This window comes from Ambystoma mexicanum, chromosome 3q, assembly GCF_040938575.1.
Source record: "Ambystoma mexicanum isolate Mex_15411 chromosome 3q, UKY_AmexF1_1, whole genome shotgun sequence".
NCBI lineage: Eukaryota > Metazoa > Chordata > Amphibia > Caudata > Ambystomatidae > Ambystoma > Ambystoma mexicanum.
In genome coordinates, this window is record NC_090926.1 from 882,539,089 (window position 1) to 882,556,677 (window position 17,589).

At 38.6% G+C, this 17,589-nt stretch overlaps 1 protein-coding gene across 3 annotated transcripts in view; it reads left to right on the forward strand.

The window, feature by feature from the left end:
• The window catches only part of CEP95 (centrosomal protein 95), a 1,206,983-nt gene that overhangs the window by 684,262 nt on the left and 505,132 nt on the right, over window positions 1–17,589 (forward strand). For all 3 annotated transcript variants that reach the window (XM_069655013.1, XM_069655014.1, XM_069655015.1), the window contains one exon: window positions 8,286–8,400. In XM_069655013.1, coding sequence (XP_069511114.1) covers window positions 8,286–8,400 — 115 coding nt within the window. The remainder of the gene's footprint in view (window positions 1–8,285; window positions 8,401–17,589) is intronic.

The window sequence follows — 17,589 nt, forward strand, 5'->3', positions numbered from 1 at the left end:
TTTAGGACAGTTCAAGAGTAAGTATCTTACGGTTTCCACCGCTTGTGTCTCTGGGCATAGTCTGCAAGTTTTGGATAGAGATTTAGTCCGAATAGCTATGATTTCTTGTGTTGGCATTAGATTGAATCTCATTTTCATGAATATTTTCTGTATTCTTTTATCGGGAAATTGTATGCAATAGTTCAGAGGTAAAGCCAGCTTGTTAGTGGTAGGTGGGCAAGTAGCTTGTTTGACATGGCTGCCTCACATGTTTGGATCCAGTCCTCTTGAGCTATTTTCTTCTTTATCTTACTAGGATTTTGTATTAAATCCTCGGACGTACAGGCTAAGTCTGCCAGCTTCTTTTGAAGTTTTTGCTCCCATTTATTTAGGGCGATGCAGTGTCCTTGGATAAGTTCCTTCTGAATCGATTTTAAATATTGGAAGTGCATCGGGAGAAATAATTTTCCGCAGAAGTCTTATCTGGCTTTGCTCGACCGACGCTTTCAGCGATAGTAGGCCCAGTTAGCGTCTGATCGCTGAAATTGATGTCGATTTGGGGAGGCCCAATACCGCTTTCCACAGGAAACCTTCCAGTTTTGACCATATTGTGTCATGTCATGGATGTTCCGGGCTGCGTCCATAGCGTAGGTTACCGATGGCACCACCTTTTGCTTGTAGAATTGTATCGCTGGTAATATTGAGAATTTTCCATATTTCCGGTCTACAAGCTTGGTTTGGGTGGTTAATGTTTTAATTTTCGCCCACAGGGCCAGGTGAATAGCTTTTTCCGAACGCATTGCATCAAACATTATTCCCAAGTATTTTATGCTGGTAACAGTTTCTAATTTGGTATTGTTTAAATACCAGCGTCCCTTGTTGTTTGTGGTTGATCGATTTTTCTCCATGATTAGAATTTTAGATTTGGCGATGTTTATTTCCAGATCATTTTCGTCTATATAGTTGGCCAGATTGGTGAGTTGGCTCTGAAGCCCTATTTGGGTTTGATCCATAAGGATCAGGTCGTCCGCGTAAAGTAGTCTGGATATTAAGGTATTAGCTACTTTTGGTGGGAAGGCTCTTACCACCCGTTGGGTGTATTGGAAATCGCCCAGGAATGCAATAAAGAGAGCGGGGGCAAGCGGACATCCCTGCTTCACGCCACATTCTGATGGAAATTGGTCTGACATCATTCCTGGTCTATTTAGACCAACTCTCAACTTCATGTCCGTATGAAGTGCGATCATTAGTTCTAGGATTTCTCCCGGGCAATTCCAGTTTAATAGTTTGGACCAAAGCTTTGAGCTACTTCTTTTATCAAACGCTTGTGTCAAGTCTATGAAAGCTATGAAAACTTTTGGTGCACCATTCTTCACGTTTTCTTTTATGATGTTTAGTAACATGTTTATGCTTGTGCTTGCATTTTTAACGAAGCCCGTTTGCAGTTGGTCCAAACATGGAGATGATCTAGCCCATCCGTGGAACCTGGTAAGTAGAAGACTTGCAAAAATCTTGCCCATGATGTCTAGAAGGGCTATGGGATGGTAATTTGCCGGATTGTCTCCGTTTCCCTTTTTGAAGATGGGAACTATAAGTGCTTTCGTCCATGTTTTGGGAATCTGTTTCTTTGTCTGGCATTGGCTGAACATTTTTGTTATTAGAGCAGACCATTCCTGAGGATGTTGTTTTAGGTCCATGTTAGTCAGACCATCCGGTCCCGGTGCTCTTGACATTTTCAGTTTCAGGATTGCAGTCAAAATCTCATCTTGATCAGCAAGGTCGGCCCATGTTACCGTGGGAGGTATATCATTTTCTCTAGTTTCGGGGAGAGATGCAAATTGTGTTGCAAAGAAGGTTATCCAAGTAGATTCCGGAATTACATTTGACATTTGATTGTTTGTCTCGCTGCTTTTGTTTTTAATTTAAGCCCAGATTTCTCAAGTTTTTTGACATCAAGGTTTTCAGCATTTGTTCAGCATCGTTCTGATACATAGCAGCTTTATGGTGTTTCAAACATAGTCTGTCTCATTTAATTGTATTCTTGGGACACTCGTGTATATCCACTGCCCTAAGATCCTCATGAAATTTCTGTGAGCAGGATTATACAGTATTAGACCAGCATCTCTGCTATAGGGGTTCTGAAGATGAGAAAGAACCAAGGGTTTTGTTCTACCGCAAAAAGACGAGTGGCTGCTTTCACCCTTTTGGCTTCTTGTAACTACATTACTTTTTCCTATGGCGCATGCCAGAATGAACAGTTCTTTCTTGCAGTAACTGTTATTCATTTACAACAGACACCATTGTGCAGGGTTGATTGGTGCCCACTGAGGGATAATGTTGCAATTAATAGTATTCTAACCAATTACACTAGATTCCAGAGCTGGTCCCTTCACACACGCAATAGCTTCACAAACATTTGAAGCATGATGGCAATCTCTAATGGGAATACATTGCGGGACATCTTTCTTCTATAAATGCTTAGGAGGCTGTGGAAATTCTTCAGTAACTCCTGCAATGTCATTGTGCGAGAGGGACAGAGGAATAGACTCAGCCCTCCATCACATTCAAAATAGCAAGTTTCTGATTGCCATACTAAATGTTTTTAAAATGAGTGACTTTATGGAATGCTTTTAGTTTCAGGCAAGCTGAAATTGTATATATGACGACACTCGGTGTTTATCGGAATCCACATCTGATTTGTTGGCTCATAATTTTCAGATCATTTTAACTTCTAATCCTAGGTTATAGTGAGGAGCATTTCAGCACGGGCGTGGTAGATGATGCGAGCTCGCCTCCATAATACACCTTTTGAGATTTGGTCTCTTGTCTTGCGCTATGTTATAGGCCTGGTCACCTGTAAATTATTGTGCTATTCACTAAGAAGCATCCAGATTCTTCTGTAAAGAAAGTGGTTCAATGAAAAACTTCCATCATTGACCAATAGTCTGCAAAAATCAATCTTTGATATTGGGGACTGTTATTTTATAATAACCTGTCTGCCACCAAACCACCTTGGGTTTCTGCAGCAGGTAGTTTAAAACGGTTATAGGTGAACGGATCGAAAGAAAAAAGGATCGAATGCCCTTTTTTTTTTTTAAACTAAAAGGACCGAAAAAAGGTCACTTTTTTTTGTTGGTTTTTTTTATGGGGGGGATTCACCCTCTAATCCCCGTTTTCTTTTACACATTTTTTTTATGCATATCAAACCAAAACAAATATATAAATAAATAAAAACATTCAACCCTTTTTTCGGTCCTTTTGGTGTCAAAAAAAGGCATTTGATCCTTTTGTTGTAGATCCTTTGGCTGGACACCATTTAAGACATCTCCTGTACTCATTACTTTTCTATTCTTTGGGGAAAAAAAACTTTTCTCCTCTTATGATTTCATGTAAAGACAGCACGGTCACATAAGAGAAATGTATGTGTACACTGATTATTGGCCTCCTGCTGTCTTTACCTGTCATTAGTTACAACTCCTACACCAACTGATAGCTGTGTATCACAAACACATGTGTTGTATAGTACATGATACAGGTCAATTAATGCCCTCCGAACACTTAGTTGAAGTAGCCTAAGGGTGGTAGGCTTGAAGATATTATTAATGGTTAAAACTCTGATCATAAAAGTTTTGAACAAATCTTGATTGATCATCTGTGAAGTCTGAGAATATTGTTCAATGCTTTTCCCATGCACACTTAAGGATTGGATGCCCTTCTGCTCACTAATGGATTGTCATGTTTAAGTTTAAAAAAAATCTATTAATTGAGTTGGGTATGTTGAATTGCAGGTTGTTTTCGAGAGCTGAGAAATAAAGTTGGTACCCTTTAGTGCGCTCCTTGGGAAGAATTACGCAATCAATTGGTTATGTTAATTCCAATTTGTTTATTCAGTATAGGTTCTGGATACTCCATACAATTAAAGTTTCAATAAACAAACTTTGTCTCCCAAATTGTCTCCCAACACGTGTTTCCCCATGACTTTAGCCACGGTTCCTCAGGGGAGATTCTAAAGTGAAAAAAGAACCCAAGTTCATACATTCTATGTATATAAACAGAGACTTAAGTGCATTAAACCTCTAGTTTCATAACCACTTCTATCTGAGAAGAGGACATACACTCACCCTTGTCATGTTTCTCATAATTCTGATTCAGTATTGATTGGTATTCAATTTTCTCTCTCATCGGCTCTCTATTTGTCTTCCTTTTGTTCTTTTTTCCTTTTTTCCTTTTTTCCTTTTTTCCTTTTTTCCTTTTTTCCTTTTTTCCTTTTTTCCTTTTTTCCTTTTTTCCTTTTTTCCTTTTTTTCTTTTTTTCCCTATAAGAAAAATGCACAAAGCTCATATGCTTTGGTTCACATTCTAATACTGGCTATTAATGTGTTATATTTCTGAACAGCAAAGCAGTCTTTGCTGTCCTATACAGTGTGCTGTGTCCTTCCTAGCCTATATAGAATGGCATTTTAGTATTGATCCATTATTACTAGTATAAATTCTGCATTTGCATTGGTATTCAGTTTGATTGAATTTATGCACCCTCTATAAGGTAGCCCTTTACATTTCTAGAGAAAATTATTTTAAATTGCTATAGAGTTTACCTTGTGTGTAGATTCTTGTGGATTCAAAGATGTTCCTTTCTCTCGGTACGATTGCCTCTGTGCATCCGTGGTTCCCGGATGCATCTTACCTCAATTCTGCTTCTGTTTATATATCGCGGAGCACGTCGCGTGATGACGTCATCGCGTAATGTGCCGCGATGACGTCATACGCGTCAAAAAACGTGCGGCGGCCATCTTGGATTTGTTTTTTGTGAAAACAAAAAAAATTTGTGTTTCTATGTTGTAGCCTTCATTTTTGTACAAATAATTTTCAGGTTGCATTGCTATTTTGCAAAAGAATGGATTTATTTTCAAAGAACCCCTAAGCTAACACTAATGTCTTCTTTAATTTAATTGTGTCTCTAAATGTTGTTGTATCTATGCGTATGTGATGGCATCAACACGTTGGATCCAGCTTTCCATTTACTATATTTCAGTGTATGTGGTATAGAGTATATAGGCTCTATGTATAAATGAACAACAAGTTACTTATACATGCTTTCAGTGGTAGACAGAGAGGTACTTAGGATGATGCACATATACAATCAATAGTGTTTTTATAACCAGTTTGCCATCTCTGGATCTGTGTTTAGACCAGTTTGGCATGTATCCATTATACAAATCCATTTTGACTCCATTCTCCTTAATATAAGTTCTCTGTCTCCTCCTCTTTCAGGTTGCTCAATTTTTTCCAGTCCAATGATTTTGATGTCCTTGATGTCTGATTGTTGGTGTTCTTTTGCAAAGTGTATGGCCATTGGGTACCTTGCATCCCCGTTCTTGATTGCTCTAAGATGTTCCAATATCCGTATTCTAATTTCTCTTATCGTGCTCCCGATGTATTTCTTGTTGCAAATGCATTGTATAGCATAGATTACATATTGACTTCTGCAGTTTATAAATTGTTTGATGTCAATCATTTTTCCAGTGGGTAATTTAATTTGTTTGATTCCATTTATCATGTGTGAACAAATTGAACATTTGCTGCATTTGTAGGATCCTGTTGGTGCCGGCACTTTCAAAAAACTACTCAAGGAGTCCTTAACTGGGTTCCTTAGATGACTCGGACTTAATTTCTTTTTCAGAGTTGGAGCTTTTCTAAATACCATTAATGGTTTTTCTTCAATAATGGTGCTGAGTGTATCATCTGTGAATAGAATGTTCCAATGTTTATTCAAAGTTTTCTTTATGTTGTATATTTCACTACTGAATGTTGTAATGAAATGGGTTTTCATTTCTTTATTCTTTACTTTTCGTTTTTCAATTAATAGGCTGGTTCTTGTTACTTTTTCTGCTTTCTGAATTGCATGGTTAAGAGAGTCTTCTTTATATCCTCTCTGTATAAAGTTTTCTTTTAGATCTGTTAGATGTTTTTGGTACCTGGTATCCAAGCTGCAATTGCGTTTTATTCTAAGTATTTCTCCATATGGGATGTTCTTTATGGTGTGTGAAATGTCTTGGATATTGCATTCTTTGAGTTTCATAGGTGATTCAGCGAAATATTTTCTAAGTTTTAGTTTCCGACAAAATTTAAAAAGGTCTACTTGTGTTTGGAAGTAATCCGTCCTATTGGCTGGACAGAAATTCAGTCCTCTATTAAGTGCTGTCTTGAGAGATTCATCAATATTTAGATTGGAAAGGTAAAAGTAAAGAATAAAGAAATGAAAACCCATTTCATTACCAATCAATACCAATCAATACTGAATCAGAATTATGAGAAACATGACAAGGGTGAGTGTATGTCCTCTTCTCAGATAGAAGTGGTTATGACACTAGAGGTTTAATGCACTTAAGTCTCTGTTTATATACATAGAATGTATGAACTTCTTCTTCTTTAACTTCTTCTTCTTTTTTCACTTTAGAATCTCCCCTGAGGAACCGTGGCTAAAGTCATGGGGAAACACGTGTTGGGAGACAATTTGGGAGACAAAGTTTGTTTATTGAAACTTTAAGTGTATGGAGTATCCAGAACCTATACTGAATAAACAAATTGGAATTAACATAACCAAGTGATTGAGTAATTCTTCCCAAGGAGCGCACTAAAGGGTACCAACTTTATTTCTCGGAATTGTACATATATTGCTGCAGCCACAATACAGGCACCCCTGGTGCAGACCCTTGGCCATCTGAGAAAGGAACCAGAGAGGCACAAAGGCTTCGCTCTAGATAGGAACTCAAGCCGACATTGGCTGCAACATCTGTTTTTTTCAAAAATGTTTTCGAGAGCTATTGCTCCGTTTGCATGTTGGTGGCAAAACGAGTGGGTTTTTAAAGCAGTATTCCCTTACAATTTAGTTGCAATTTTTGAGTTTGGAGTCGCATATTGACGGATTAGGATGTGGGGCAGTGGGGGGGTTTGACTATTGTTTTTATGTAGGACTCTAGGTGTTGCATTCTCGATGATCTGTCGAGCACAGGTTATTTGTCATGCACATTTGGTGCAAGGAAGACTTCAAAGGACCCACTTTCCCTGATTTTCATGACCTTTCTCCGAAGCTTGGATGCATGGCTGTGGATCCGTTTATAGGCAATTGATCTGATACTTTTTGTGTCTCACTTTGCTAAAACCTATTGTTCGTCGGAGGGCTTGAATGCTAACTGCTTTTTCAAAAGGCAATAAAGTCTTGCTGATCATTTTTGGCAACTTGTGGGAAGTCGTTGCTTGTCCATCAGCACTCTTAACTTTGAAATTTGGCCCAAGCATCCTGCTTTGGTGACTTGTTTTAGAAATAGTTACAGTTATGGGTTTGAACATTGTATAATCTTACAATAATTGATTTTTGTGTAGCATTTTGTGATTATGCCTTGAATCAAAGAATCTTTGTAGGTCCAGGATGAGCATGGTCTGTTCCTTTTCACCAGGAGGTTTTGATGAAAATGTTTCTCCTCTGGAAAGGAGAGTATTTTCTTTACTGTGTCTAAAGCCCGATTGGTTGACCCCTCTTTAACTCTTTAAAAAAAAAAAGTTTCTTAATAGATATCTTTATAGATTTTTTAACAAGTAAATAATTGATTACAACAAAATAGTATTCTGAAAATATTATGTTTCCCGATATTTTAACATATAAGGGTTGGGAGATAATTTGATAATGGGTGAACAGTTGTATAGAAGGTGCCCCAAGCATTTATTTTATTGAGGTTTGTAAACATGCACATTTACAACAGTATTCCTTCAAAGCACCAGTTTGCGTACTCGAGCAGTACAATGGAAAGGGTAGTACAAACAGTCAATGAAGCATGTAATGTGCCAGTCTGCCCGGATAAGAAATTGACCGTATACAAGGGCTCTGTGATTAAGGGGAGGAAAGTCAAAACTTGGCAGCACATCATACCACAGAAACTCTAAGCAAAGTCTTAGTTGGGACAAGAGCAGTCTGAGGGCATGCAGAAGCAAAGTGATAATCATGCTGATGAGATGGAGTGGTTGTAGTAGCATAAGTGGGGAATCCAATGGTTAATTATGTAGGCATCTTTGTGCATGGCTTTGTTACAGGCTCTCTTAAACATTGTGTAGTTGGATTCAAATCTAAAGGATTTTGGTAAGTGGCTTGTGGGCAGTGACCGCATTTATGTAAAAGGGTGGATACATTGGGTAGCATGCTTTGCTCTCAAAGAAGCTCCTTGTATTGTGACAATTTTTACATCACTGTTTATTATGCGGTGCAGATATATATTATGTTTGTACATTTTCTAAGTGTTATTTGCTCAACAGATGTTGAAACAAGCTTTGGGAGAACACACCATTGAAGATGATGTGCGAGAGGAAGATAAGCTGTCCCAACACAGTGACAGCTTCATGGAATATCGTAGAAAGAAGCATCAGCCAGGTATGTATCTGGAAAATTCCAGACACAGGTCAGGAATGTATGTAGCATGTATATGGCTTGAAGCGCTGTACCTTGACGATAAACACATTGTTTTCTGGGAATTATCATGCTACATCATTTTAATAAATCAATAAGCGTTACTGAACCTCTTTTCCTCTGAGATCGTGGTACGGAGATCCTTGAAGAGGGCCAGAAATACCAAGACAGGATTGCCTTCAGAAACGACCTAGGGCCGAGGAAGACAAAATCACATGTGTATCTACTTTCTCGCCCATCAGTAATGCATTACGGCGAAGCATATTGAAGCATTGGAGTATGGTCAACACGGAAGAATTTTCAATCAAAAAAACGCGTTTTGCGTTTAAACGAATGTCGAACTTGCGCGATAAACTGGTGCACACATATAGGGAAGTGCCTCCAGTGAATGACCAGTCCACATTATGGAACATGCAACCTGTCATGGGCAATTATAAATGTGGCAAATGTTCCGTATGCACTTTAACATCGAACACAAAAGAAATAGACCTCAAAGGTCGAAAATGGACATTAAAACATTTTTCCAATTGCAATACCAAATGGGCAATATATGTGATTAAATGCCCTTGTGGTCTTTTATATGTCGGCAAGACAAAGAGACCCATAAGACAAAGGATCTGTGAACACAGATCCTGTGTCAAGAGCAATGTGCCAGACAAACCATTAAGGGCCCATTTCTCGCAAGCTAGACACACCCATGAAAATATACGTTGGTGTATCATTCAAACATTTGGACGCCATCCAAGAGGAGGAAACAGGGATTTAAGACTGAGAAAATTGGAGCAAAAATTGATTTTCGACCTTAATATGGTGAAAGATGGCCTCAATATCGCCTTCAAGTGGGGTCTGTTTATCCATTAAAATATGATCTATCGCTATCAATGGTTTATAAGTAGTGATATTATGGGGACAGTAAAAGATATGTCTTAGGTTTTTGTTCTGGAATGAAGAAAATCTTCCAGGCATAAGAACAATTTTTTCCGAAATGTTGTAATGTAGAAAATACATGTATAATTGATGCGTGATATCTTTCGAAAGTAGGTGCATTCATATCTAGCTGAGACGGTAATACGACCTCATTTATATTTATATGAAAGCTATCATAATTCATTGTACTTTTCAAGATGGCGGCCGCCATTAGATCACAATAGCTTTACAAGTTGGCTGCGGTCTATGGATCGACCGGCGCCCAATAAGGGAGAATCACATGGTACTTAAAGGCAACGTCATCACGTACATGTGAAACGCAGAGATCACGTTACTAACGTTGGCTGTAGCGCTTTCCAAGGCGGATGTTTGGATTCGAGCGCAATTACACCATAGGACTATTTGGGAGCAATCCAGGTAATTGATAAATAAGGGGAGATGTAAGTTATGTGAAGCAGTGGGAACTATGGCAGGAGTCTCCGACACTCTGTCTTCCGTAGGTCCGTATTACCGGGCGGTGACGTTGGTACGGTCGGAAAGGGTATATGTGACTCTGAGATACTTGCAGCCTTATTGGAAGCGGACGCGGTCCTTATTTACCCGTGCCTGGTAAGCCTGAGTGTACCTTGCTAACGGGTTGGATAATGTAACAATTACGAATGTGCAATCCATTTGGCTAATATAGACAAAATACCATCATTTATAATAGGTATAAGAAACATCAAGAATATCGAATTGGGTTTCCAGTTAAGCGTTACACGATGCAGATGAAACAAGAGGTAATGCTATGTGGTCACTGAAATAAAGATCTGGTATAACATGGGTAGATATGTAGAACTGTGAGAAGTGTCGGCACTTTGCCAATACAGCTGGAATAGAACAACAAAAGGGAAACTGGTGTAGATTAAAAGAAAAGGAAAAAAAGAAACAGGGTCATATTAAATATGGTGACATGAAATTGCGTGGATTCATCCGCCATAAATGAGAAAAGATGGGCCCTTAAGCTGAAAAGAACAGTTAGGATATGTTGACCTCAAGATATTCAGACACAACACACGAAACTAGAGATATTAATTTAGGTTGTTTTTTTGTTTTTAATTTTCAGAATGTATGGCACACACTGTGGTCTTAATATACAACACGTTGAATGGCACTAGGTGAAGTGAAATAACAAAGTGTCCTGAAGACAGAACCTACGAGAAATGCAAAGGAACATTGTTTTGTATGGATTTCTGAAATAGACGTTGGTTCTAGAAGCACATTTTAAGTGTCGATACATCTAATCTCCCCTAGAAAGGAGTTGCGACATCTATTCTCTCTTAGAAAAAAGAACTGTTGGAGAGGGATAAGGATTGTTGTTGGCACGTCGAATCATAGCAATATGTGATGGTTTGATATATATTCACTAATAATGAAATGGTGTATTTAGAAGAATTTGTTGTGGGTTTACCACTTGTATAATTATTTTTTATGAGTATGGTTTTTATTATGAATGTGTTACAAATGTATAAATATTAAAATATGTATGTTATTTTTGATAAACGAGAGCTGTCTCTGGAATTGTGTTGAATAGAAAAAGTGTGGGTAGTTGTCAGGTGAATATGAGGCACATCCTTCTGGCTTAAAGGATGGAAGCCATTGTTGTGGGAATTTTCTGTGTACATGTTCTTCATAACTGCGGCACAGCTGACTACGGAGGTACGGACGAGACTCTCTTCCTGTCTTCGGTAGCACGAAGACCTACGCCGCGAAGTCCTTTACTCTAAAGTGGCTTCCTTACGACACGCATTTAAAAAATAGCATTGCAATGCATTAACTCGCGCGCTGCCCAAACTCAGTACTTTGCATAAAAGAAAGCTTGCACGCGCTTTAATAAAAAAATATTTATCACACAATATTTATAACTCCAAAGAAAAAACAGAAATGTTCATAAGTAACTAATGCTTTTCTTCATATTTCTTGTAATCTGAAATCCACAACTATACAGTACATGCCGTCTTTTACTTGGAAGTTAATTAACTTTTTCATTTGACTTTCACTTATCTGAATGACGACACTGCAACTTTCAGATGTCTTTCTCCTTCAGTTGTGGAGTTTCTTAACTTATTCTCTGTAAGCTTCATGGGAGCTCTTGAGCGCTGTGACCATTCCTAAACAAGTCTTGAATGAAAGGCAGTTTAAAATCTTTCCAGAGGTTCCAAACTGCATCACAATGGACAGTAGCCAATTATTGCTGAGCAGGAAGCTCACCATCTAGCTAACATGAGGTCAAGGAAACTGCCTTGGAGATGCAGGCGCCTTTTATCATTATTTCAATCAGTGATTACTAGCACACAGACCGTATTTGCGAACCCACAGCCTTTCTTCAATTATATTTTGTCGCCTGTCTGTGCCTGCTGACTTTCACTGTGTCACAATGGTTGATTACATGTCTAATAGAGACAAAGATAGGGCAGCACTATTTGCCCCGAGGGGCAGTACTGATAATGCTTTTAAGAGTAATTTTTCAACACCAGAAACTCTCAAACAAAAATTCATTAAACTCGAACGTTTATCAAGAAAAGAAATCAATAAGTATTGGGAACAAGCGTCCCTTACTAATTACCTTGAGAATAACCTTATTCCTAGAGGTTTGCGGATTCTTACATTCCCTAACTTTGACCATGAAGAGGATGCGGATCTAGCAGAGCAATGGGTAGAAAATCTTAACCAAAGTTCCAAGCATATGTTAGAACTACTAATTACACATGCTACTAGGGAGCATAAACGAGTTCTTTCTCAAATTCAAGAAATTAAGGAGGAAATTAGTAAAATGCCCAATGCAGAAGAAACTAAGCAAAAGAATTTTGAGAAAATGCACGACGTTTTGGTAGAATACCAAGATGAAATGAAATTACGTAAATTTAGAAAGTATTTCCGTGACGACAAAGACTACCGTCAGGACAGAGTTTACACTTTCCAACCCAAGTATGATAACATCAATACTAGCTCCAAATCACCTTTGACGAATACTACCCCTGTTAGTTCTGATCCTGATTCAGAATTCGAACCGAATGACTCAGTTGCCAATGAGGCTCAATCAGGTCAAATCCCAAACTTGAAGGGGAAACTTTTTTTGGGCGAAATCAGGCGCTACAAGAAGGGCAATGTCAGATTCGCCAACACCAAACAAGTCAGATTTACCAAAAATCCAACTGTTTACTCCAACCATGCCAAGCATACCAGGGGCAGGAGGGGGGGCAAACGGCAGTGGAAGCGGAAGCTCGGACGAGGACATGACTCGTCCAGGGATCTTGACTCGCTCAAAGAAACGTTTGGGTCTATAGATGATCCAGACTTGATGATTAACTTGTCTGGCCGCCCTCTATCGCATGATGAGAACTCTGCACTTAATAAAGGTTTATCTTTTTCTCCCAATATTGGCACTAATTTTGTGAATTTTCAAATTGACTTATTTAAATTCTTGAGAAAATTAAAGCTTAAAACATTTTTTGCTACTCAAGTCACAATGTATAACACTAAGCCTAGACCTGATCCCCCTAGTTCCTTCACCATTGGGGATTTAAATGTTATTGAGACTTTGGTCAACTTGGACCATGAGGTCTGTTCGCAATCTTCCAATGTCGCCCAAGATTTAAGTATTAATACACTTCATTTGAATCTTAAAGAACTTAAATCCAAGTCCAAATTCACCCCTCAACTTTCTGTAGATAATGTCATTGAAACCTTCAATCAGGCTCTTACACAAGATATTCATGCATATTTGGACAAACAGACTAAGCCACATAAGAAAAGTAACCTTACTACCAATCAAAGGAAAGCTTTAAAACACTTAGCAGAAGACCCCAACATTGTTATTAAAGAGGCAGACAAAGGGGGTAATATTGTTATCCTTAATACTTCTGACTATATTACTATGGGCTGTAAACATTTACATACCCCTGGCTGTTATGAAGTTCTCAAATCCAACCCGACCAAACGTGTGGTTTCAGAGCTTATTGAATTAATTGAAACTTGGTATCGCAGAGGTTTTCTAACTGATGATGAGAAACATTTTTTATCCAACACTGATCCTACTACACCGACTATGTACTTTCTTCCTAAGATACACAAAACTTTTCAGACCTTACCTGAGGTACGGCCGATCATGAGTGGTATCGATTGGGCTACTGAAGGTCTTTCAAAATATCTGGATGAGGCTCTCAAACCTTTTGTTGTACAAATGTCATCTTATATACGTGATAGTACTCACATTTTACAATCCCTGCAAACTGTTACTTGGGAACCAGATTATTTGTTGGCAACAATTGACGTTGTGGCACTCTATACTAATATCAGCCATGATTTAGCTTTGGAGACCATTGATTATGTGTTCCGGAACACTTCAGCTTCCTATTCTGATCATGTACTTATGCTTAAACAATTTTTGCAATTTGTACTTGAGAACAACATGTTCATTTTCAATGACCAGTTTTATTTGCAAGTGAGGGGTGTGGCCATGGGTGCCAAGTTTGCACCATCTTTGGCTAATCTATTCATGGCCTTCTATGAAGAGACGCATATACTCAATCAAGTGCAATTTGTGTCAAACATTGTGATGTGGCGCCGTTATATTGATGACATTTTTCTGATTTGGAAGGGTTCTGAAGACTCTTTCACTACTTTTTTATGTCATGCTAACACTAATGGATTTGGAATCAGCCTCACTGGCCTTTGCAACTCATGTCAAATTGACTTTCTTGACTTACATATTTTTCTAGAAAATAATAGAATATACACTAGTACTTTCAGAAAACCTACTGAAGTGAACTCAATTTTGGCTGCTCAGAGCAACCATCAACGCGCCACTATCAATAATATTCCAATGGGCGAATTCCATAGGGCTAGACGTAATTGTAACCGAGGGTATAAAAGTAGTGTTATTCATAAAGCGTATTCGAAATTCACCCTAATTGACCAGCATGACCTCCTGACCAATGTGACCAGGTCAAAAGAACATCCCCCATATATTTCTCTAATTACACCGTTTACGGATGATTCTTCCCTTTTGTACAAAATGGTCGCCAAACATTGGCACATTCTGAGACTTGATAAAGATTTACAGCCTTATTTGACATCCAAACCAAAATTTACTTTCACCAAAGCTCCCACGATTAAAAATCTAGTGAGTCCTTCCTTTTTCAGTAATCAACTAACTACCTCTACTTGGCTACAACAGCCGGTTGGTTTTCACAAATGTGGCCATTGCAACCAATGTCCTTGGGCTGTCAACAAATGTAAAATCTTCTGTGACAAATTTGGATCTCAAATTGACATACGTGATTTCATTAACTGTAAAACCACCCATGTGGTTTATGCTATTGTCTGCACTTGTGAGAAATTGTATGTGGGCAGCACTATTCGCCAACTACGTATCCGAATTAGGGAACACTTGTCCAGTTTAAAGATGCTTGAACCTAAATTAACTTTGGCTGTTCATTGGCAATTGGAGCATCAGCTGAATAATATTGAGGATCTACGTTTTATTGGCCTGATGAAGGCACATAGGGGAAAAAGGGCTGGCAATCTTCAATTGAAACTACGCCAAATGGAGGCTAAACTTATTTGTTTATTACGTTGTACCACGCGGGGTCTCAATACTGACAATGAGATGTCTGTCTTTTTATAACATTTTCTTGTTTATTTCACATTGAACTGAATGTCCCTAATTGGTGTATGAGATGCACTACGCCGGAGCCACTAAACATCGCATGACGGCACCAGTACCTTATATCTTTAGCTTGTGTTGCTCTTCATATTGACCATTATGTTCTACACTTGTCTAATAATAGATTTATCTGGTTGTAACATTCAGTATCCTGTGCCCTACACTTGCTTTAACTTGGCTGCTTGCTCTCACCACTCTTTGTGCTGTATGCCGTTATGGCTCATATGTTATGCTGGTTCTGTGATTACTCACCTTTATTTTCAAGTTATTGCTGTTTTTGCGATCGTTTCTCATTGTTTACTTTACAAATAACAGCATTTGCTTATTGACTCTATTTATTTTATATTTCATTAATGTAATTTGACCCCTATGCTATTTTCAAGCATTCGACTTTTAACACATTATTTGTTTACATCTGACGTCATACATGCGACATCCGATATGTGCGACGCCGCCAACGTCACTGCCGTGACGTCGGCCGCTATCCCGTATTTCTTTCCTCTCTTTTACACGGACAACTGCTTTTGGGGATCTCCGTGTTAATTGTCCACTCGATTCACGAGTAAGTACTTTGCCAGCTCGGCTCCAGCACAATTGCTTTACGTGTTATAACCAGTATCCTTACGGTACTGTACACTTTTGTTTCCAAGGTAATATACTTACGCGGCCATTACGGCAGGGATTGTTATTTGGATGCGATGTCCGATTGAGTCTCACATCGCCTCCTTCATTTTTGAGGTATGCCAATTTGATATTCTTCACCTTCAGTGTTGGTCCTTTTCACATTAATTGGATCTGTTTATGGAATGTTACTTTCATTTTCACCCATGGTTATTTTGGTTTAGGGATTACCCCTTCACGCTTTTTCAACAAAGTCACTCTGCATACGGTAAGCCCAGATTGTTTACTAATGTGTTCTCTTTGGACTTTAGTTTCTTCCTGTTAGGACCTTCTTTTGATTTTTCAAGTGCCATTGATGAGCTTTATATGTTGCCTTAAGATATTCTCTTTATTAGACTGAGTGATTGGTGTTTTCAGTGCATGGCTGGTGGCTCCGGTGTCTCTGCGCACTGTTCAAAGGAATTGTCCCGTATTATATATTTTTCCACACTCTGAGTGCTATATTCATTCAATGTGATCACCATTCCAGTATTGTATTTATAGGCTGAACATTTTCAAAAAATGACTACACATCATATAATTTTTGATCTGTTTTAACTTTTGCAACTGCTTCCACCACGCGTACTCCACTCTTCAACCCTGGTTCACGGTATGCCAACAAATTTTTTGTATTATACAATGTGTTGTGATATATTTGTCTTGTACTAATCTCAATCGCCATTTCCTGTTTATGCGATGATGTTGTTAATGTGTGTATCAATTCTGATTTGTATTTCTTCGTTTTTCTTCTTGTTGTTCTATCATAATCTACCAATTACTCAGCCTTGAGAACGACCAGCTTGTCGAAACACGTGTCGGCTGTTTCTGCTACTATTAAACATCAACTATATTATTTGTGTTTCTTATTGTTGCAATATCTAGCGCATCTCCAGCTCACCCCATCTTCAACCAATTTTCAGTTCCAGCCAGGGTGGTCTGGCTGTGTAGGTGGTAATGCTGCTGATATTTTACAAATTCTTTTGTTAGAACTTTTATTTCAATCAGTGATTACTAGCGCACAGACCGTATTTGCGAACCCACAGCCTTTCTTCAATTGCCTTTTATCGTTACCTTAAGAGCTTCCCACGTGTTCCCCATTCCGCTGCCGACTGTTAAGGAGATTTATCATCTTTATGCTTCATCCCCTCTCCTCGTGAGTCCCCCAGCACTTTCTGCTGGACTTGTGAACCACCTTCTTTAAATGCTGAATGAGTGGAGACTTTTTACACTCATTCATTCTTGTGGTTTCTCTCTGTTGGAACACTATTATTTGTGTTCTACCTGTACTATGTGAACAGGAGATAACACAGGGTCAACTTGCTGGTCTTTGAAGCAAGATCATGCAGAGCAACAGAGGTTTTAATCCCGGATCCGCACTTACAAACCTAACTCGGTTATTAAGCGTGTTATAAAAAAATAAAAAAAAAATTAAATTAAAAATACTATGGAGTCCATCTACTCCATAGCTCTTAAAAGCATCTGTATTCTCATACTTTTATCTGCATCAGCCACCTTAAGGGTTGGTGGTGTTTGAATCTTGAAAGTCTTCCAAAGAGGTATGGTCTGAATTTCTTCAGGGCTCACAACATAGAAAAACATTCACGCTCAATGGTTGCCCATCTTGTTTCCCCATCTTTTAATTTTCTACTAAGAATGCAGATGGGTTGCTCACTGCGTTTGCTATCAAATTGACACATGACTGCTCCTATCCCTGTATTGGAAGCATCTGTTTGGACTTGGATGGCCTGAGTGTAATCTGGAGCTCTTTGTTTAGCGATCTTGTTGATTTCCACCTAGTTGTTGTATCCGTGCCCGACCGGTCTTTGTCCGGATTCAGAAAGCAGTAAAGTCCCCAACCC